The sequence below is a fragment of the Rattus rattus genome, chromosome 12 (assembly GCF_011064425.1).
Source record: "Rattus rattus isolate New Zealand chromosome 12, Rrattus_CSIRO_v1, whole genome shotgun sequence".
NCBI lineage: Eukaryota > Metazoa > Chordata > Mammalia > Rodentia > Muridae > Rattus > Rattus rattus.
Window position 1 is genome coordinate 87,727,965 of NC_046165.1, and position 23,913 is coordinate 87,751,877.

At 38.4% G+C, this 23,913-nt stretch overlaps 1 protein-coding gene across 1 annotated transcript in view; it reads right to left on the bottom strand.

Annotated features, from left to right (window-relative positions):
* Positions 1–23,913, bottom strand: part of Znf385d (zinc finger protein 385D) — a 351,240-nt gene that overhangs the window by 12,782 nt on the left and 314,545 nt on the right. The window contains exon 5 of the mRNA XM_032918333.1: positions 11,771–12,007. Within this exon, the coding sequence (XP_032774224.1) occupies positions 11,771–12,007 (237 nt within the window). The remainder of the gene's footprint in view (positions 1–11,770; positions 12,008–23,913) is intronic.

Below are 23,913 nucleotides of genomic sequence, written 5' to 3' on the forward strand. Positions count from 1 at the left end.
GGAGACAACCCTGGAGATAGAAAGCTTAGGAATGAGATCAGGAGTCATAGATGCAAACATCATTAACAGAATAAAAGAGATAGAAAAGAGAATCTCAGGGGCAGAAGATACAGGAAACCGGGAAAGGGAATAACATTTGAAATGTAAGTAAAGGAATATATCTAATAAAAAAGAAAGAAACAACAAGATGGTGAGAGGCAAGCACAAGATCATAAGCAACAGAAAGCAAGGCTACTTGGCATCTTCAGAACCCAATTCTCCTACTATAACAAGTCTTGCATTAGCATATCACACCAGAAAAGCAAGATTCAGATTTAAAATTAAATCTCATGAAGAGGATGAAGGACTTTGAAAAGGACTTAAATACCTCCCTTACAGAAATACAGGAGAACATAGGTCACTAGAACTCCTTAAAGAGGAAACACAAAAATCCCTTAAAGAATTAGAGGAAAACATGGTCAAACAGGCAATCAAATTGAACAAAGCCATCCAGAACCTAAAAATGGAAAAAGAAACAATAAAGTAATCACAAAGGGAAACAACTATGGAGATAGAAAACCTAGGAAAGATATCAGGAGTCATTGATGCAGGATCACCAACAGAATACTAGATATTGAAGAGAGAATCTCAATGGCAGAAGATACCATAAAAAACATTGATACAACAATCAAAGAAAATGCAAAAAGCAAAAAGATCAAAACCCAAAACATCCAGGAAATCCAGGACACAATGAGAAGACCAAACCTAAGAATAACATGCATAGAAGAGAGTGAAGATATACAAATTAAAGGCTAGTAAATATCTTCAACAATGTTATAGAAAAATACTTCCCTAACCTAAGGAAAGGTATTTCCATAAACATACAAGAAGGCTACATAACTCCAAATAGATTGCACCAGAAAGGAAATTCTTTCTGTCACATAATAGTCAAAACAACAAACACACAAAACAAAGAAAGAATATTAAAAGCAGTAAGGTCAAGTAACATATAAAGGCAAATCTATCAGAATTATACCAGACTTTTCTTTTTCTTTTTATTAGATATATTTCTTTACTTAATTTCAAATGTTATTCCCCTTCCCAGTTTTTGTCCATAAGCCCCCATCCCCTTCCCATCCCTCATACGGGTATTCCCCCCATACATCCCATTTCCCTTATGAATCTTGATGCCTAAAATATTCAATTAGTTTCTTGCAAACCAAATACAAGGACACATCGAAAGGATTGTCCTTCATCATCAAGTCAGCTTTATTATAGGAATGCAGAGATGGTTCAATTTATGGAAATCCATCAACATTATCCTGTATATAAACAAATCAAAGGAAAAAAACCACATGATCGTCTCATTAGATATTAAGAAATCATTTGACAAAATTCAACGCTCCTTCACGATAAAAGTCTTGGAAAGATAAGGAAATCAAGACCCATACCTGACATAGTAAAAGCAATATACAGCAAACCAATAGCTAACATCAAGCTAAATGCAGAGAAACTTGAAACAATCCCACTAAAATCAGGTAGTAGTAGATAAGGCTGTCCACTCTCTCCCTACCTATTCAATACAGTACTTGAAGTCCTAGTCAGAGCAATGAGACAATTTAAAAAGGTCAAAGGGATACAAATTGGAAAGGTAGAAGTCAGGATACCACTATTTGCAGATGTATGATAGTATAGTTAAGTGACCTCAAAAGTTCCACCAGAGAACTGATAAACAACTTTAGAAAAGTGGCTGGATAGAAAATTAACTCAAACAAATCAATAGCCTTCCTCTACTCAAAGGATAAACAGGTTGAGAACGAAATTAGGGAAATGACACCCTTCACAATAGCCACAAATAATATAAAATACCTTGGTGTGACTCTAACCAAGCAAGTGAAAGATCTGTATGACAAGAACTTCAAGCCTCTGAAGAAAGAAATCGAAGAAGATATCAAAAGATGGAAAGATCTCCCATGCTCATGGAATGGCAGGATTAATATAGTAAAAATGGTCATCTTTCTGAAAGCAATCTACAGATACAATGCAATCACTATCAAAATCCCAAGTCAATTCTTCACAGAGTTCAAAAGAACAATTTCCAAATTTATTTGGAATAACAAAAAGCCCAGGATATCAAAAACTCTTCTCAACAATAAAAGAACTTCTGGGGGCATCACCATTTCTAACTTCCAGCTGTATTATCGAGCAATAGTATTAAAAATTGCATTGTATTGGTAAAGAGACAGTCAGGTAGATCAGTGGACTAGAAGTGAAGACCCAGAAATGAACCCTAATACCTATGGTCACTTTATTTATGACAAAGAAGCTAAAACCGTCTAGCAGAAAAGAGGCAACATATTTTTTAAATTGTGCTGGTTCTGAGAGAAGAAAGAAATCGAGGATCTCAGAAGATGGAAAGATCTTCCAAGAATTTCTGTCTTTTAATAATTGTGTTGGGATTTTGATGGGGATTGCATTGAATCTGTAGATTATTTTCAGCAATTTAGCTACTTTTACAATATTAATCCTGCCAATTCATGAGCATGGGAAATCTTTTCCATCTTCTGAGATTCTTCAGTTTCATTCTTCAGAGACTTGAGGTTCTTGTCATATAGATCTTTCACTTGCTTGGCTAGTGTCATACTAAGGTATTTTATATTATTTATGACTATTGTGAAAGGTGCCATTTCCCTAATTTCTTTGTCAACCTGTTTATCCTTTGAGTAGACAAGGTCTACTGATTTGTTTGAGTTAATTTTGTACCCAATAACTTTGCTGAAGTTGTATTTCAGCTCTAGGAATTCTCTCATACAATTTTTCGGGTCACTTAAGTATACTATCATTATCTGCATATAGTGATATTTTGACTTCTTCTTTTCCAATTTGTATTCCTTTGACCTCTTTTTGTTGTCCAATTGCTCTGGCCAGGATTTCAAGTATTATATTGAATAGATAGGGAGAGGGTGGGCAGCCTTGTCTAGTCCCTGATTTTAGTGGGATTGCTTCAAGTTTCTCTCCATTTAGTTTAATGTTAGCAACTGGTTTGCTGTATATGGCTTTTATTATGTTTAAGTACAGACTTGAATTCTAATCATTCCAAGACTTTTTATCATGAAGGTGTTGAATTTTGTCAAAAAGATTTCTCAGCATCTAATGAGATGATCATGTGGTTTTTTTCTTTGAGTTTGCTTATAAACTGTATTACGTTGTTGGTTTTCTGTATACTAAACCATTCCTGCATCCCAGGGATGAAGCCTAATTGATCATGATGGATAATCATTCTGATGTGTTCTTGGATTAGGTTTGTAAGAATCTTATTGAGTATTTTGGCATCAATATTCATACAGGATTTGTCTGAAGTTCTCTTGCTTTTTCGGGTCTTAGTGATTCTAGAATCAGCTGGTAGTCTAGAGTAAAAATAGTTCAGAATTCTTTAGTTTACTACATAGGGTGGCTATTTTTATCGCCACAGAAGAGGAAGTGAGCACACAGAAGTGAATGGAGACAACTTGACTGACTACAGCTTATATTTGTCTTATTTAAACATGGAAAGAACAGCTGGCTTATGATTTGCTGAGACTCAGACACTTTTTCAAGAATTTTGGGAAAAAAACTATCAAGTTAGGTCTCACTAATAGCAGGATTTTAGTCTCAACTTAAAATATGTATGGAGGCAGTTCTTGTTCATCAATTCTTCACAAAAGAAGTCAAATGGATAATATCTCATTAGTGAGAGCTAGCTGTTCAAATGAATCCTTACTAATTCTTTGAAATTCTTCATAGCTTATAAAAAACCAGAAATTCATACAAAATTGGTTTTCAAACTTGATTTTTAATTTTTAAAAATATTTACTATAATTTAGTATATATTTTAGTTTATAATTAGATCTTATTATAAAATTATTATAAATGAAAATTGTTTATGGTGTGCAATTTAAAAAATATATATCTATAAGAATTGTGGTTGGTGATAAATAAAGGAGGACTCTACAGCCTACAGTTTTGTTTTATAACTGTTTTTATGTGGGGATTTTACTTGGAATTATATCTAAAGGGGAGTTTATTGTATGAAAGTTTTAGGTTTGAAATTGAAAAGATTTTGGTTTAAGACTCCATTTGAATACTGTCTCACTCTATGGGCAAATTTTGCTGTGGCTGGAACGACCAGCTCACACAATGAGATAAGATCACTGTGATGTTGCAGGAGTGACCTCCCCTGCTCTCACTACAGTGTGCTGTGTCCTCTTTCAGGATTGAGTAGCTTAAGTTAGTTGTTCGCGTGAATTAGGTCTCCACATATTCCTGGCCTGTTCTAACCAACCTAGGGCTTCGTGAAGGCAGGGGTCAGGTCTTGCTCAGAGCTATATTATCAGTATTAATTCTCAGTAGATAATCAAGTAGCATTCGTTGATTTAGATAAAGCTGTGAATATGAACTTTTTTATCTTAAAAGATTTCTGCTTTCAGACTATTGATGCAAGGATGCTATAGTCCTCCCTCCATCAACTGTGCAAAGGTTTTTCTATGCTTCAGTGTCCAGAATAATAGAAATGGAAAGCAATGCTAGTCATTATGTGAGTGTTTTACTTATAGTATGTCTCGTTTTAAATATCCCATATGCTTAATGACTTTTAGACAACTTTTTTCCTGTTCTCTTAGTTTAATTTTGTTAACCTAAAAGGAGAAATCTGTAAGCATTTAAAAAATTACTAAATTTTCCAAGTATCTTAAAACGTTGTAAAGTCTCCCCATTGACAGCTATATTTTGTATGCATTAAGACTCCTGAGGGCTAGAACAAACTCTGCCCAAGCTTAGCAAAATCAGGGTCAGTGCTTCCTGTAATTATCAGACAAAGCTGCCCTACTTTGTCATTAGCGTAGAGAACAAACCATGTGAAAGGTCTCTCTTTCACTTCAAACCAAATCAAGTCGACGCAACGAAATGTAGGGGAAAACAAAATCAGAATCAGTGAATAATCTAGGGTATTCAAGAGGACGCTCTTTTTTAAAGGCATCTTCTATAAAGTCAGTTTTTGTAACATGCAAGTTTAAAGGGAGATTTCTGCTCATTTGGAAGAACTAGGTCCCCATGGTGCTGTTGTCCAATTTCTCTGCATAGTCTTGTGGGTTTTCCCAGAGAGTTTCTAAACATGGCAAAGCAGGAATGCATGCTCTGATCCTGTATTCAATAGCATAGACTACAAATCAATGTCAGATGGTGATACTTGAAGAGAAGCAACTGAAATAGCTTCACTATTTCCCAGATACGTGCTAGCAGCTGTGCTTGTGCAAACATTGGTTCCTCAATATTTGAATCTTAAAAAGTACCAAATGGTCTTATAACACCATTAATAATGTAAGAGTTATGGCTTAGAGAAGACAATATTCTAGCTTCTATTCTCACAAGAAGAAGATCTGTGTATTTGATGGTAAATATTAGATTACTTCTAATTTATTCTACTCCGCTGCATTATTAACAGTATTCGACAGAAGTCCTTATTACCCAAATTTGCTTGTGTCAGTTGTCTTGTATAAGAAGTATATTTTTAAGCATTAGAAATAAATTAGTAACCATTCTAAAATATGATTACCTTTTCTTTGTTTGCAGAGTTAACAGTAAGTGTTGCAGACACTATTTTGACTTTATATATCATATCTATTCTCAATGAGGAAGAAAGAAAACTATTATTTGGATAAAGACAAAACATTTTATTCCCCTAGCAGCTTGGCTGCTTCTGAAGAGAGCTGCTCTTTAAGCCTATACCTAGTTCTAGAGGAATGAGAAGTTCTTCAGCATGGGAATGGGACAGTAGAGAGACCCAAGGTGAGCAGGGGCCTTCTCTGAGTGTATCAAAAAAGCTTCCAGAAAGAAAATATCCCACATCACTAAATGGACTAAGTGAACCTAGCTGTCTGCATTCAAAACTAGCACTATAGGTATCATTGAAGAACTATGCAGAATCCTACAGGTCTAAATCTGAAACAATGAATGTGGATACTATGGGAGAAACAGCACATGACTACTGCTTATCTTCCTTAAACCTGGGTTCTAGATACACAAATCCACTTGCAGGATTTTGTTTTGTCAGCAAATTCCTAGCAATTCTAAAGGCTGTGCATAGTAGGGATTTGGCTCATAATCCTTCCAATACTGTATTCTTTTAGAAATATCACAGTAGACATCAAATAAACAATGGTAGCACAATGGTTATAAAGGCGAGAAAGCAGCGTTAGTTCAGTTCTGAATTCTTTCAAACCCAAGAGAAGAAGATCACATGGAAAATGAAGGCTTCTACTTCAGCGCTGGGACCTAAGTCACAGCATCTGACTGGGCTACATCTCTTGCCCAAAATAAGGTTTGATTTAAAGATTAATTTTATTATGACAACTAGCCTACATTCCATACACCCAGAGATTTAGATATAAAGGAAGTGATTAGTGGAGACACATGTATCTCCCTGGAACAGGGAAACAGAGTAGATTTCTTAGGTGGACTGGGACTGGGTGAAGAAAGGAATGGGAGGATTAGGTAGGAAGAGGGAGGTGGAGTTGAGGGAGGAAATGCAGGAAGAGACATCTGAAATTGAGGGCCATTTAAGGGATTACATAAAAACCTAGCATTTTGCTCCTAAAACATATGAAGTAGAATTTAATGGACTTTCCTAATAATAGGGCATACAGAATCCCAATGGGCTATCTCTTGTCAGCAAATAAGGCTCCCAGTACTGGGACTGCGTTGCATTCAATTGAGTTGTTGGCCAAGGGGATTCCATGGTAATCCCCAAACAACCCAAGGTGTGGCCAAGACAATAAGTTTCTTTCACAAAGTAACACCATAGTCCCATTGTCAAGTTCAACTCCCACAACAACTCACTGAATACAGAAAGGTCTAGCTGGTGTCTACAGGGAGCTTTGACACCTATGTTCTAGTGTCCTTGGGATGGGAATGTACTCTGTAGGTTGCCAAGAGAGAAAAGTAAACACCAACCCAGTCACAAACCTTTGAGCTACAATGTGTCCTGCATGCAAGATATGCTATGACAATTGGTGGCACAAAGATTGTGGGGACACACCAATGTCTGATATGACAACGTAGAACCAATATCTGACACTGCTTTTGTGAGAAGAACCAGAGGCTAGAAAATTTAGAGACTTAGGGTAAAACCAAACACTATTAGTCAAATGAAGAAGAAGAAAAACAAGAAGAAGAAGAGGAGGAAGAGAAGGAAGAGGAAGAAGAAGAGTATCAATCAATCAATAAAATGATAAAATATTTCTATATAATATTCTTTTATTCCCATAAATCAGTGACTTGTTCAGTCATCCTCACAGAAACTTGCTCTTGCAGCAGATAAAAGCAGATGCATAGAACTAAGGTAAGACTGTATATCTATATCTATATCTATCTATCTATCCATCTATATCTATCTATCTATCTATCTATCTATCTATCTATCTATCTATCTATCTATATATATATATACAGAGAGAGAGAGGGAGAGAGAGAGAGAGAGAGAGAGAGAGAGAGAGAGAGAGAGAGAGAGAGAGAGAGAGACAGAGACAGGCACAGGCACAGGCACAGGCACAGGCACAGGCACAGGCACAGGCACAGGCACAGGCACAGGCACAGGCACAGGCACAGGCACAGGCACAGGTACAGGTACAGGTACAGGTACAGGTACAGGTACAGAGAATCCCTGGAACACACAGCTCCAAATGGGAAGTCTCCATAAAATCCTTCATAAAACCATTGAAGAGGAGGCAGAAAGATAGTAAGAGCCAGAAGATAAGGAGGACTCAATGAGAACAAGTCCTTTTGAATCAATTGACCAAGACTCAAGTGAAATCAAAGAGACAAAAGCAGCATTCACGGGACCTATAGAGTTCCATACCAGGTCCTGTGCATATATACTATGGCCTTCAGCTTAGGTTCTTTCTTTTCCTTTTCTTTTCTCTTTTCTTTTCTTTTTTTTCTTTTCTCTTTTCTTTTCTTTTCTTTTCTCTTTTCTTTTCTCTTTTTTCTTCTCTTCTCTTTCCCTTCCCTTCCCTCCCATTCCCTTCCCTTCCCTTCCCTTTTCCTTCCTTCCTTCCTTCCTTCCTTCCTTCTTTTTTTTTTTTTTTTTCTTTTCTTTTCTTTTCTTTTCTTTTTTCTTTCTTTCTTTCTTTCTTTCTTTTTTCTAATTCACTTTACATCCTGCTCATAACCCACACTCCTCGTTACTCCCTGCCACAATCCTTCCCCACATTCCCCCTTCCATTCTCCACTGAGAGGATGGGGACCCTCCTTGGTGTAACCCTGCCCTGACTCCTTAGGTCTCTATGGGGCTAGGCTCAGCTTAGGATTTTTAATGGAACTCTCTTGAGCTTGTTAACAAGTTGTTCTATGATTCTAGTGCCTGTTCTTGGCCATCTTTTCCTTCTGTTAGGTAGACTGTCTAGGCTTAATATAATGATTTTTGTTTTATGTTATACTTTTTTAAAAATAAATAAGTGGAAAGCTGAAAGCAAAAAGATTTATTCTCCATGTTCTCTCTCTCTCTCTCTCTCTCTCTCTCTCTCTCTCTCTGTGTGTGTGTGTGTGTGTGTGTGTGTGTGTGCAAGTAATGTCAAACACTCAGCCATCTAATTCATCTTTCTAGACCACCAGTTTTAACAGTTTTTCCTGGTAACTCAAGCAGCCCAAATTGAAGACTGTCTAAATGAAGCAGCTTGTGCTGTCTGCTTCCTCCTTTCCTCCTTTCTTTTGCCTAGACCCCAATCTCTGGCCATTCTACTCTCTAAATATCTACTTTCTGTCAGGTCTGCTATTAGAATATGCTACTCTAAGAAGCCAAAATAAATACCATGCAGCAATTCTATGCTGAATCCTTCAACTCTGCAACCATTCCTGGCAAGAGTGTGCTACACAGGGAGACTTTATTCATTATACTGGCCTCTGAGATTCCCTTACAGAAGACTGTAAGCGAAAGATCACGTGTGAACAAACAGTAAGGGCATGGATACTGACATTATTGTATCTACTTAGATGCAGAGGATGGCGATTAGACACTGTGGCCTTATAACATTGTTGAAGTCAACAAAAATAGAGCAACACTGCAAATCAAATGCACTGTCTGTTGGGGAGGAGTAAAAAAAATTCCTGGATATTTTTCGTCTTTTTCATTTGCCACGTCAAATCCTCATATAACCTTTTAGTTCAAGTGTAGGGCAAGTCCTAAGTGAGCCAGGGACTCTGGTGGCACTTTCCACATAGGAACATTGTTTCGATTCAGGAAGGAAAATGTAAGGAAAAAGAAAACTAAAAGCTGGCCAAGCAGAGGGATAGCTGCAGTTGTCAGCACAGGCTGCTGGTCCAAAAGGGACATGTCCTGTAAAGGGACATGAAGAACAAGAGACACACATTCATCTTTTTAACTCCCGGATGAGATTCCATCCTCAACTCTCTCATCGAAACACCAGCAAGGGTTCGATCTCTGCTTCTTTCCGACATGGCCTCTGTCCAGGCCTTAGGGGAAAATCTAGGAACCCTTGTGTTGATCCCCGTTTTGTCTGAATAAATACATATTTATGTTTCCATGAGAGCATTTTGGCATGCAAACTGGAAGTAAGGACACACAACTGGAATATAAAAATAATGATCTTCTGTGATGAAATGAAGCCTGATTCTTTTGCCCTCGAATTGGATATTTCTTAGAAGATTTTAAGGTGCCTCCAAATCATATAAATTTAGAAATTCGAACCACACGTGCATGGTTGGGTTGTAAATTTTACCAGTTCTATAATGAAGGTAATCATCTGTCATTATATAGAATGATAAAACTTTGAGGATAAAAATGGGTTTTGATGGTGTTTACTGGCCCTTGATATCTGCTCATCACGGTGGAACTGCATGGTGTAGATGCTGACTTCGAGAATGATGCTTGTCTGTGTTTCTGTTTAGAAACTCACGAACTCTGCTGATTGCAACCGAAGGAATTGTGCCCCACTTGCAGTCACTTCTGAGAGCATGAGGTCAACTCTTAAGTATAACCTGTGTGATATTACCTGTAGTCAGTGGTACCACTTACATCAGCAACATGAAATTGGGGAAGGGATCACAATGCTTCTTTATACACTGCATCCACTGATGAAGCCCAGCCCCAAGGTCTGAATTTTAGGGTAAGATTTTTCACTCATCTAGGATCTTAGAGAAAAGATTCTATTTTTAAGTATACATATGCAGATAAAAGAGGCATATTTGTATGTATGTGTATGTAAATAGTCATACATATCTGTGCATACATGAGTATGTATGTATGTATGTATATATGTATCACACACATACAACACAGAAAGCAACTCAATGGAACCATAACTAAACAGAAAATTGCTTCCTGAATGTTCATATTCTAGTTTGCTTCTTTCTGTTTAAAAATGTTCAATCTGGGCACGGTGGTTCATTCCTTTAATATCATCACTCACAGGGAGGAGAGAGAAGGAGATGGATATTTTGATGGAGGTTGAGGCTAGCCTGGTCTACATAGCAAGTGCCTTGCCAGCCAACACTAAACAGTAAGATCCTACCTCAAAATAGAACAAATGAGATAAAATGTCTGAAGAGATGTCTCAGTAATAAAGACCATCGAGGTAGCTAGTTTTATGTCAACCTGACACAAGTTATTGTCACCCAAGAGGAGGGAACGTTGATGAGAAAACGCCTCCACTGTAAATCATTTTTTAAAATTAGTGATTAATAGGGGAGGGGCATCTCAGTGTGGCTAGTGCCACCCCTGGGCTAGTGGTCCTGTGTTCTGTTAGAAAGGAGGTTGGGCAATCATGAAGAACTAGCTAGTAAGCAGCGCCTCCTCACGGTCTCTGTGTCAGCTCCTGCCTCTAGGCTGTTGGTGTCTTTGAGTTCCAGTCCTGACTTCCTTCAGGGATGAGCGATGATGCAGAACTATAAGCCAAATACTTTTCTCCCTAAGATAACTATGGTTGTGTCATTTTATCACAGCGGTTCTAACGCAAACTAAGACAAGCATCTAACAGACCTAAGTTTGCTTTCCAGTACCCAATCCCCAGGAACTTCAGCTCCACACACTTTAAAACATTTTTTACCCACATTCATGTGTAGATGGCCAGACACAAACATGCATATACATGATTAAAGATAGAGATAACGCTTATAAAAAATACTTAGTAAGAGAACCAGGCTTCTGACAGTTGGTCCCATGATCTCTGCACCTCAGTCAAATGATTAATGCCTCACCGGGGTACGTAATAAAAGTTTTCTAAAGTATACACTTGAACACATCATACAGATTTGGCTCAGATATCATGTGGCATTAAAACAATGTAAGAAAGAAGAATTATGTCTGAGGGGTTGAAACAACACTAAACGTTGGTTGAGGTTTCATTTGGAAACAAGCGTATGGTAATATAGAAACAAAGGAAGAAAACAAACAAATACTAAACATATTCTAGCATGACATTCTACTTTCTTTTCTGAAGTTTCACACACACGCACACACACACACAAAACCAAAAAACCAAAACAAAAACCACTAATCAAGCCTAATAAAGCTTCATTTGTCCCCACAAAAGTGATATTTTCCTAGTCATTTTTTGGCTTTACTGGCTGATGAATTCCATGGAATAATTGCCAGTTTTCTGTTACTGCTTGTTTCCCTGCTACAAAATAACTAATCTGTTCAGAGGAAGATAATTGCAGACCAGTTGAGGTAAAATAAATAAATAAATAAATAAATAAATAAATAAATAAATAAATAAATAAATAAAGGCTTGTATCTCACCGCTGTTGTGAGCCTCCAGTTGGGAGGCAGAGTTCACAGCCACCTTGCATAGGGAGCAGTAAAGCAGCCTTTTCGCCTTTTCTTCCTCAGTCTCTGTGGAAGGACTTGAATTGTTGCCCGCGGCTACCACCGCTGCTGTGAGGCCTTTCTCCGTGTTAGAGGTGAGCTCCGTGGTTACTTCACTGCTCTTGCGCATGTCCGCACTTCTTGCTATTACTTGGGTCCCTGCGGTACTTTCTGTATTCAAAACAGCATAGGGCAAAGAGTTAGAAAAGCATGGCTGCATCTTTTGCTACTTAAACGCACATCAGTGACGCTAGTCTGCTAATGACGATAACAGTGGCTCGCCTGCAGTATCTGTCACCTGGGAATTAACCCTGCAGCTGTTACAAATGACCAAAATTAATTGCACACATTAAAGAGAGGTTAGAGGGTGCTTCACAATATCTACAAGTATGAGTAGAAAGTATTCTGTGGGAGAATAGGCATAACACAAATTTCCCCGATCGTATGGCCTCCCTGAAGGAATTCGGACGATATGTTTACCGTAGCATTGCTATGCAGGGTTTTTTAAGTTAATAAGGACAGAGGATAATTGTTAACTGTTTTCCTGTTTCTTAGTTCCAGCCTTCCTATTTTCCGACTACATTTATTTCTCTAGATAAGGACATACATGCATAAATACTATAAACAACATCATGTATCCTTTGGTGCACCTTCAATAAAAATATACAGAATGCTGGTGTCAAGTGGCTCTATTTCTGCAGCTCATTGAAAACCTGGCTGTATTTGTAAAGAATTATAGTTCAATACCCAATATCAAAATCGCTGATACAAACACAAGTAGGATTTTAGTGTGAGTATTTATTAAAGGATTTATGCAGTGTTTCAGGATTTACGCAGGAAATTCATGGCAGGTATATTCAGTCAATACTCACTACTCTCAAAGGCCTCCCAGGCTTGTCCCACTGTGTTAGTGTTTCAACAGGTTAATTACCGTGAAAGTGTTGATGTGCTGTAACCAAACATCCCTTTGGCTTCCAAGTCCACTGCTAAATTTAGAGAGATCAACCTTCAAAGTGCAAACATGTCATCCTAACTTCCCTCAATGATACACTGGACTCCTCAAGCATATGCCAATCTCCACATTAACAATGTTCAGCATACCTGATTATCACTTGCAAATAAGATCTGTACTTGGATACTGTCTGCACCTTTTCTGCGTCTCAGCTGATTCTTAACCTTTCAGTCTCTGAAACAGCTCAGCGTGCCTCTCCAGCTGTTCTTAAGTTGCCCTTCCAACACGTCCCTTTATAGGCTGCCATGGTCACCATTTCACAGCACACTGACATCTGTGGCTAAATGCTTTCAGCTGTGGATATAAGGTACCGTTTGCAATGGTGTGGGTTTGAGTAAATAATACTGTTATATACAACATGTGGGGTGTGTGTGTGTGTGTGTGTGTGTGTGTGTGTGTGTGTGTGTGGTGCGTGTACACACATAATGGCTAAGATTAACCTCAGGTGTTGTTCATCTGAAACAGGATTTCACGGTATGTGATCTGTCACCTAAGCAGAGCTAGCTAGAAAGGACCCTCTATGATCTGTTTCTACATCAGTGGGATCACAAAATATTTACCACCATTGTCAGCTCTTTTATGTGGGTTCTGGTCAAACACAGATCCTCACGCTTGTACAGCAGGCCCCTGATTGACTGAGCTATCTCTTTAGTCCTCTAAATATTTATTATGAGCTAATATTGTCTTGACTTGATTGCAGAAAGGACTGTTTTTAAATTATGCATTTCCTTCTTAGGTGTAGGGCTATGAATTGAGGCTGCTTGTCGTCAAAAGAAAAAAAATGACTTTCATTAGGGCTCTGAGCCACTGAATGTCTTTCCAGTCCCAAGATGACCATTTTCTGATCGGCTTTCGCTCGCCAATAAACTCCCAATATTTAAAACTAGACAATCACCCCCAAATATCTCTAAGAATTTAGAAGTAGCATAAAACCAATATCTTTCAGCTATTTCTATAGCTGTCCACTGTACCTAATGAATCACTGAAAACCCTTACCTGTAAAATTATTAAATACTACCATCCAGTTTACCAAGGGCTAATCTTACAGAATCTTTAAAGCCATTTGATGCAACCATCAACTGGGCTAGGGAAATCAATAAGTTCCAGATTTGAGTGAGGCAGGGTAAAATGCTTCATAAAATGAAGAAATTGAAAATTAAAAAAAAACATTGATGTGAGTGGAAAATTTTGCCATGACTTTTGACATGTCATTGATGAGAGCACAAGCAGCTGTGAAGTCCAAGCCCTGAATTTATTTGTACTACATTCTGTGGATCTGTGACAACTGTAAATATCATATGTAAACCCCGTGTGGACACAGTGTGAAGCCAGAGTACACTGCTGTGGGTATTTATTTCATAGAATGCCCACGGGAAAGACTTCCCAGGTAATGCTTTCCTACTAATAGCATTTTCTCTGGAGAAGTATATTTCTTTTTATGTATTGATCTGAAAAGGGTACACAAAATAGAACATATTAATACTAAGACACTCTTCTTGTTTTCAGTGAGATCTGTTTGTCATTATAAAATATAACCATTGTTCTTCTAATCCTGTAAAAGCTATACTAATGTATTCTCCTGCATTCAGAGGGTAGTGTTCATTTAGTCGAAATACTAAGCTGAAAGGAAAGAAACCAGGTTTTGTGCATAAAACATATTGAAGCCTTAATACCATTATGAAGATTGCTCACTTGAGACAGTTTTCTTGAAAATCATGGCTATTTGCTTACCCACTCACATGTCTATTTTGTTCCCTATTTTGGACCACATAGCTAAGTGTGTGTTTATTACTTTTAAGTCTGTGGAAACTTTGAAAAAAATAAAAAGCTATATCTTGTTAATTTTGAATTTAATTGTATGTCTTTGTTATACAGGGAAGATTTCTTTTCAATGATAAAAAGACAAATATTTTCTTATATTTTTTCTATCTCAATAAATTATTCAAAAAAATCAGTGTGTATTTGGTAATAAAATTAAAAAAGATGTTTTCCTATAACATGACACATTAAATCACCAATTACACGTAATTCTTATCTATCCATCAAAAGCATGTTCAGGCTGGTCATGGCTTGTGACACGCTTCTGTCCCTGTGCTGGGAATGTCTGGACACTGCCAATAACCAGCTCAGAGAAGGTAGGACAAAGTCTGTCCCAGAGAATCTGCATCCGTCTGTGAGTTTCCCTTCAGGGTGTCAGAACACTGCTGCCTGCCAGACTGGAAGAGGAAGGCAAAGTCTGGAATGGATCTCATCTCGGGGTGCTCAGACACTTCTGGTCCACTGGCTGAGAAAGGAGGTCAGGAATGGATATCCAAGGTCCATGTTTACCCTCTGGAGTCAGACTTCACAGCTGACAGGAAGGGGAAGTGCAGCCAGGCCTGGCAGATACTGGGCTGGTTGGGAACAAGTGCCAAGTGTCAAAAGGGCAGGAGAAAAGGAAAGACCTTCATCAGGAGTCTTAATGTCATGGCTCTTTTAGGTGAAGGCTTTCCCCATCGCAATCTTTAATGAAGCAGATCTGAGATGATCTTAGCTTGTTCATATTTCTTTATTGGGGGCAGATGTAGGCCCATATCCTTTATTTAGGGTGAACCAGCAATTTCATATTTTGGGGGGGGAAGAGTGTGAAAATATTCAGGAAATGGAAGTCATTGGCTGAGGCTAAGGCTATCTACAAACTTCATTTGCATGCAGAAGAACTCCACATGATATGCTACATGCCTGAGTTTCATTAGTTCCCTCAGTTAATGATCAAGGTTATGTGTTCCAGAGTTGGCCCTGGAGGTTGGAATGGGGTAGCTCCAATCCTGCCATCTCAGATCTCTGAGATTCTCAGGGTTTAAGCACACCCCACTTTCCCAGTTCTTATGTCTGTCTGCTAGCACAGTCTATTACCCTGTGATTGTATGAGCACCCCACTTTCCCAGTTCCTATGTCTGTCTGCTAGCACAGTCTATACACCCTATGATTGTATGAATACCCCACTTTCCCAGTTCTTATGTCTGTCTGCTAGCACAGTCTATACACCCTATGATTGTATGACTAACTCAGTGTGGATATTCACTTGACCCCACACCTTACAACCTATGCTAATCCATGTGCCCCACAGAGCGTGAGGACAGCACCAATTCTCTCACGTTGTCCTCTAACCTGCTTATGTATGACAAGACATCATACAGACAGACAGACAAATGGATAGATAGATGGATAATGGACAAATACACACACACACACACACACAGTACAGTGACACACACAGGCAGATACCCCACCTACCCACCCACAAATGCAGAATGAGAAAGAATGTTCAAAGTTGATCAGTTTACCAGCATGGCAGGAAGTAAGAAACTCCCCTATGGCCTTCATCTTTGAAACCTACAACCTCTGTCTTGCCTCAGAAAAGAAACCCAAAGTTAGAAGCACTCTAACTACTTCTTGACCATTATCCCCTCTATACTGTCAAGGCCCTCAAGATAGGGAAAGTTTTAGAAACTGTCACACCGCAGGAAGGACACATGATAACAGAATGAGAGGATTAAGTATTCGTGCAAACAAGCAAACCCCCACACAGCACTCGGCAAGAAGTTGGAATAATGCCCAGGAATTAGAAAGTTGCTCATCAGTCTGAGTTCATTAGTTTTAACAAACCTATCAGAGCACCATGAAATATTAACAATAAGGAATATTAGATATAGGGTATGAAATGTTGTTACATCTATTTGTAAGTATAATACTTCAAATTAAGTTTAAGTGCAAGCAAAAGGAGTCACCAACAAAATTGCAGCTACAGTCAGAAGGGACATCCAGAACTATAGAACACATCTCTCAGTTTTTAGACAAAAAAGTTTCAGAAAACTTTCCATGGTCAAGCTTTTTCCTCAAGTGACTATTCCAACTTGATATTTCATAACTCAGTTTCAAATTTGAGCCTGACATCTTAAGCAAGATTCTTAAACACAGATCATGTGCTTAGAGAAACACTGTGGAAGCCTCAAAACATGATGTCACTAAACTGTTCATTTGTTCTGTTCACTACTGTATTTATCCTTTGCACAAACCAGACACCTGATAAATATGTATGTGAGGAAATGAAGAAAAACACTGGAAGACACCTTTTAATGCATTTGGAGGTATTAAGTCATTCAACTCATAAAAACCCAAATATTACACATCATTTTTATACCCAGCTTTGCAAAGAGATTGAGCAGTGAAATAATTTGAGGATTTCTAGCTGACAGATCTGTAGCAGGTAGCACAATGATCTGAATCAGCAATGCATCAGTTGCACTGACCATTTCTTTATTGATAGAATTAGAAATTGCAAAAGATTTTGGATGACTCATAAATTACCGTGAAAGCTAAAAGACAACATCTCAAACATTTACCTTGAAATGCAAATAATCATACTCTAATCTAATCATGACTGTCTAATCCTGGTTTTATGCTCGGCTCAAAGCTCTTCAGAAAAAACAGGGAAAGAGGAAAAGCTCTATCTGTCAAATTACCTCTGATGCAGAATGATAAGAATCATGGTGGCCTTTAGTATATCTTCACCACCACAAAATACAGAATGTTGGGAGGGTGTAATGATTCACTCTTTCCAGTGTCCACAAGAGCTGTTCACAGTTCATTGCATTCACTGTTTAGCCCGTATGTCTACGAACAATATATGTGACAGGAAGCTGAAAATAATGGCTGAGATTCAGGGGGAAGAAAAATGTTGTGAGACGGTATTTCTGTGCGGTCTTTCTTCGAGGGTCACATAGTAAATATTCATTAATGTTACTTTTGCTGTTTTGCTTTGCCATTCAGATAGATTACTAATACTTTGTGGAGTGAGATTTAGTTGAGAATGAAAGGATCTATGTATGTCACTGTTCAGAGTGGGCCATTTGTAGTCTCATCTTCCATAAAAGCCATACAAAATACAGGTGTTTTTAAAAAATCTACAAAACATGAACTCTAGAAATTACCCACAATTTGAATTCTGTATAACAATGCAGAAACCCCCATCACTCAGACAAACATTTCCCCAATGATGGACTTTAGAAGCACATTGGGAAACACAGCGGGATCCCGGTAGACTCCCAACTGCCTCCAGGGCTCAATGCTGTGACTCTAAGTTATTTATTATGATTTTCTGTTTATACAAGGCTCTGAATTGTCCTAATTTGTTTTTCCCTTCCCTATGTGAATTTAACTCTCAGACTTGCAAATAAATAAATACAGAAATTCTTGAATATGCTAGCAAAATGAAATACAGCTTGCAGAAAGCCATGGGTTCAATCCCCAGCACTGCTTAAAAGTGGTACCCAAGAGTGTACATCTACAATCCCAGCACTTGGAAAGTAGAGGCAGGAAGATCAGAAGATCAAAATCATTTATGGTTATTTAGGAACTGTCAGCCCTGCCTAGGAGAAGCTATGTTGAAAAAAGAAAAAGAAATAAAAGCAAGAAAAGAAAAGATAATTTAACAGTAGAAAGTGAGATGAGTGAAAAGAGAGACAATGAGAGAGAAAAGAGCATGAAATAGAAAGGGGGTGTGTTTTATGGCCAAAATGATCAGCCTAGCTGGGGAACTATTGGATGCTGGGGAGGAAAAACCAGTATTTTTGGTGATTGTGTCCCCTAGTAGGTTGATCTTATTCCAGTGACGTATACATAGAAGCATTGATTGGACCCAATGGTAATTAAAAACAAAACGCCGATACAGTTGAGAGGAACTCGTGGTAGCAGAATTAGGAGGGGAGAGTAGAAGTAGATATGATCAAAATATATTGTAGCCATGTATCCATTTCTCAAAGAATAAATCAAAATATTCTAAAAAGAATCAGGTGAGGCAGAGTGAAGCCGAAGACCATGAGTTCTAATTCACCTCCCCCTGGATAGTAGGACATTGTCTCAAAATTAAAATACTATAATAAAAAAGGCTGGATTCAGGCAGCTAAGTCTGGAACTCATGAGAAGTAGAGAGAGAAGAAGAGTTGGATTAAGCAGAGGTGAGAGACCGCAGCTCTTGCCAGCACAAGAGCAACAGGTCCTCAGAAAATGTCGGAGTGTCCCTCTTTAAAAGCGCCAATAGTTGGCCAGGCATAGCTGAAATCTATTTTATATCTTCATACTGTACAGCTTTGACACATCCTTGACCGTTCACAGGATCACAGTAGTTTCAACTGGACTGTAACCTAAAAGTAGGTTACACTGTTATGTAAACGTTTCTTAAGAACAAGTCAACAGAAGCTGAACTTGAAAATGAGTGATGTCTGCAAACTGCACAGTGTTAAAACATGCAGCTTTGCCCAGTGCTTTGGTAAAAGCCTCAAATGTAAGTTTTGTGTAAACTTACCAAACTATAAATGACAATGCTTCCATAAACACGAGTTAGAATCCTCAGTCAGCCACAGTACGTATGTCCTGGACCTGTACGCTAGTGTTGGACAGCACTCTGGGACCCAACGTGGGTCATGGACACCACAGTTTAGGAACAGTCCCAGGGCTTTACATGAGATCACCTCAGAAAACAAGGACAAAAATGTTTATCAGAAGCTATTACATCTACTTCTACAGATAACTTTTCCTCTCTCCTCTCTTTGGAATTCACAGAGAAGGGAAAGCCTACCGGGAAAGCTGTCTTGTGTCCCCCAATCTCACTTCCTGTTCTGGTATTTTCTCTGTTGACAGATAATGTTTTGATATTGAAAGATAATATTTCCTGTTTTCTCCTGTTGTAGTAATTATTAAATAATATAATCTTTTATCCCGAGCTAGTGCTGGCACTGTAGGGCTGCATGGCATTAGTGGGTACATTCATCTCTGCAGCGGTCTGTTCTAGGGCACCACGCCACGCTACCCCCAGCTACTCTCTGGCCTTGGCAGTCTCTCCGCTCCCACTGCTAGCCACCTTCTCCTGGCTGTCTCTCTGCCAGCCAGGAATTCTGGTTCCAGCAGATAAAATCAGGATTCTAGAGATCCCTGCCACAGACTCTGCCCACTCTCCCAGCAACTAACACCCTGGTCCCAGCAGTGGCTACTCTCTCATAGCTCTCTGCCCCATCTCTGTTTACTTTCTTGGCATCCACCCCCTAAAAGTTATTGTATAAACTCCCAGCAATCCGTTAAAATCAAGACTCAAAAAGCTTATAATTTAGCAGTCAGATTTATATGTTAAATTTGCAATCCACAATATGTCCACACAATAAACTCAGAGCCAACTGATAATGATATAAACCACCCACCTAAATAAGATAAATTGACCTATAAAAATCCATCCCTAAATAAATAGTCATAACTACCAGTGGCCATTTAAAGCCACATGGATCTGGGTCATCCTTCTCTGCCTCCACCTTGGTTTTCTCTCTTTTCCTCTTCTCCCCTGCCTTACAAAACCTTTGTCCCCACCTTACATTTTACTGTCTATTTACAGACCTCACCTTAACTTGTGCCAGCCCTCACATGGGTATAGACATCAACCTACACTTCACCTTTCGGTCTAATTAAAAAGAACTTTTTCTCTCAAATATAAGCTGAGCACAACTATTATCATTTTGTAATTTATCAATTACAAAATATACTTAATACTCGGTCCATTATTTTTGTCAATAAAATAGGACATTTTATTATTTATCCTAGCTTAAGAGAGGCTTAAAATCTATATGTTATGTCTTGGCTAGTTTGTGTATTATCTGATAACGATCGAATTAAATATGTATTCTTTCAATGTTAAATAGCATGGGTGGGCTATGAGACTATAACTAGTTTTCAACCCTATCATAAATCTGAGAATGACCAATATTATCTGAAAATATAGGAAACCTAATATGGCTTCCAGATATGAGGCAGGTTGAAGAGATAACTGCCTACCAGTACAGTCTCCTGTCAGTAACATATAAGAGCATAAATCTTCAGCATTCTGGTCCAGTATCATCTGACAGACCTTTGTAACACAGAACTTGAAGGACTGGTTATTCAGGATCTGCTAGGTAAAAGATAATGGTATCCTTAGATTTGTGATACCGGGCATTTTACATTTTCTTGAAGATTGTGTTCCTATCTTTGCCAAATGTTAGACCCAAAACTGACCAGTTGCATAAACACAGTGTATTTTGCCTCCTGAACTAAGTTTCTATCCTTACTGATTTTCTCTAAATACTTTGAAAATATTTTCATTCTTTACTTCATTCGTTCCCAGTGTCTCACTATGATCAGCACAGTATAAGAAATATTCAAACACAAGGCACTATTATGTTTCTGTAAATTAGTAAGCCTGGAACTTCCTTTGGCCTCCTGACCATAGGGACATTTTAAGGGAGACACTGAATTCCACCAGCAGTCTCTGATTCAGTACATACTGGGTGGGAGCCTCAATGTTTTCATTTCTAACAGTTCACCAAGTATTACTGCAGCTGTGCGAACCAGACTTCAAAATCACCGAGGACATGACTGCCAAAAAGTTTCTGGCTCAAGTTTACTGGTGTCAGCTGTGAAGTTAAAAACCACTTAAACAGCAAGCCATATACTTAAAAGAAAAATGAGAATCGAGTGGCTGAGTGTTCTTGTTAGTCTATGACTGAGGGAGTTCAGGGACATGGGACCTGTTGTGCAAAAATGGACTGTCTGTGTGTCTCAATAAAGCTGGGGCAAATTACACACCCACGAAAAATAATTTTAGAAAAGTAGAAAACAAAACAAAAGAACAACAAACAAATTAAAATGTGGGGCTGAAAGAGATGGCACACAGACTAAGCATTCTTGTTGTTCTTCTAGAGGACCAAAGTTCACTTTCAAGTGCCCATGTCAGACCACTTTAACTCTAGATACAGAGGGCCCAATATATCCTCTGGGGGGAAATATATATATATTATTTCATTAAAAAAAACAGCAACAACCGTTGAGCTGTATGAGTGTTTCTGCAAGTGCACATGTGAACAAGACATGTATGAATAAAGGCACCAAGCACATCATGTGCATTTTTGTCATGAGAGATAGGTCTCGAAATAATTGCTATAACCAAGGATGTATGAAGACACATTCAGATCTCTTATGCAGAGCTGGATGGAACTTCAATTCAGCAGTAAAACCAAACTTTTTTCTAACAGTAATGGAATGCCTTCTCCCTAATTAGAGTGTGTTTCTAAGAGAATTCATTTTCTGTTTTCCCTTTTAGAGGCTTCCTTAAATCCAGTTGTTTCATTTTCTCTGAAAGAAAACTAAACAAATGTAAGTCAATCATTAGTCTGGTTAAATTAATTAGTATGGATCTGGTCGTCGGTCACAGAACTAATTAGCACCAAGATAAATGTGTGCATTTTGTCAGATTGTGTGTTATTTCTATTAATTTTAAAAGGAAATAGAAAAGGAAAAAGATGACAAAAAAATTAGTGAGTTCCAAAGGTAGTTTAAACAACTGAATGATGTTTTTGTTAGGATTTTTAATACTGTGAAGAGACATCATGACCCCAACAACTCTCATAAAGAAACATTGAATTGGGGATGGCTTAAAATTTTAAGTTTTAGTTCATTATTTTCGTGATGGGAAGCAGGGAAGCACAGGTAAACACAGTAGTGCAGAGAGAGCTAAGAGTTCTACATTTGGATCAACAGAAAGAGTGAGACTGGACCAGCATCTGAAACTTCAAAATCCACCCCAGTGACACACTTTCTCCAACAAGGCATCCCTCCTAATAGTGCCAGTCTCTGTAAGATTGTGTGAGCCATTTTCATTCAAAACACTTCAGATGCCATTCGATTAGAAAGCTACCCTTTCTGTTCAGGAAAATTTCCCCTGTGCTTATGTGTTCAAGGCTCGTCCCCTCTTTCCCTTTGATTAGTTTCAGCGTATCTGGTTTTATGTGGAGGTCCTGGATCCACTTAGACTTGAGCTTTGTACAAGGAGATAAGAAAAGGTCAATGTGTATTCTTCTACATGCTGACCTCCAGTTGAACCAGCACCATTTGCTGAAAATGCTGTTTACCCCTCAGTGGATGGTTTTAGCTCCTTTGTCAAAGATCAAGTGACGGTAAGTGTGTGAGTTCATTTCTGGGTCTTCAATTCTATTCCACTGATCTATCTGCCTGTCTCTGTACCAATACTATGCAATTTTTATAGCAATTGCCCTGTAATACAGCTTATAAAGCTCAAGAAGAAGGAAGACCAAAATGTGGATGCATCAGTCCTTTTTAGAAGGGGCAATAAAATACTGATAGGAGGAAATACAGGGAAAAGCAGTAGAGTAGAGACCAAAGGAAAGGCCATCAAGAGAATGTCCCATCTGGGGATTCATGCCATATGCAGCCAACAAACCCAGTCACTATTGTTGATACCAAGAAGTGCTTGCTGACAGGAGCCTGATATGGATGGTCTCCTGAGAGTCTCTACCAGATCATTACTGATACAGATTAAGATGCTTGCAGACTTATCACTGGGAACCCTGTGGAGGAGTTAGAGAAAGAACTGAAGGAGCTGAAGGGATTTGCAACCCCATAGGAAGAACAACAAAATCAATGAACCAGACCCCTTCCCCAGAGCTCCCAGGGACTAAATCACCAAAGAGTACACATGGAGGAACCCATGACTCCAGCAGCATATGTAGCATAGGATGGCATTGTCTGGCATCAATAGCAGGAGCAGCTCTTTATCCTGTGAAGGTTTGTTAGAAAGAACAATTTGCAAATTCATTTGGAATAACAAAAACAAAAAACAAAACAAAACAAAACAAAACACACAAACAAAACAGGATAGGGAAAACTATCCTCAACAATAAACGAACACTTGGGGAATCGAAATCCCTGACCTCAAGCAGTATTACAGAGCAATAGTGATAAGAACTGTATTGTATGGGTACAGAGACAGGAAGGTAGATCAGCGGATTAGAATTGAAAACCCACAAGGCCCTGGGTTCGGTCCCCAGCTCCAGCTCCAGAAAAAAAAAAAATTGAAAACCCAGAAATGAACCCACACCTATGGTCATGTGATATTTGTAAAAGGAGCTAAAGCCATCCAGTGGAAAAAAGATAGCATTTTCAACAAATGGTACTAGTTCAACTGGTGGTCAGCATGTAGAAGAAT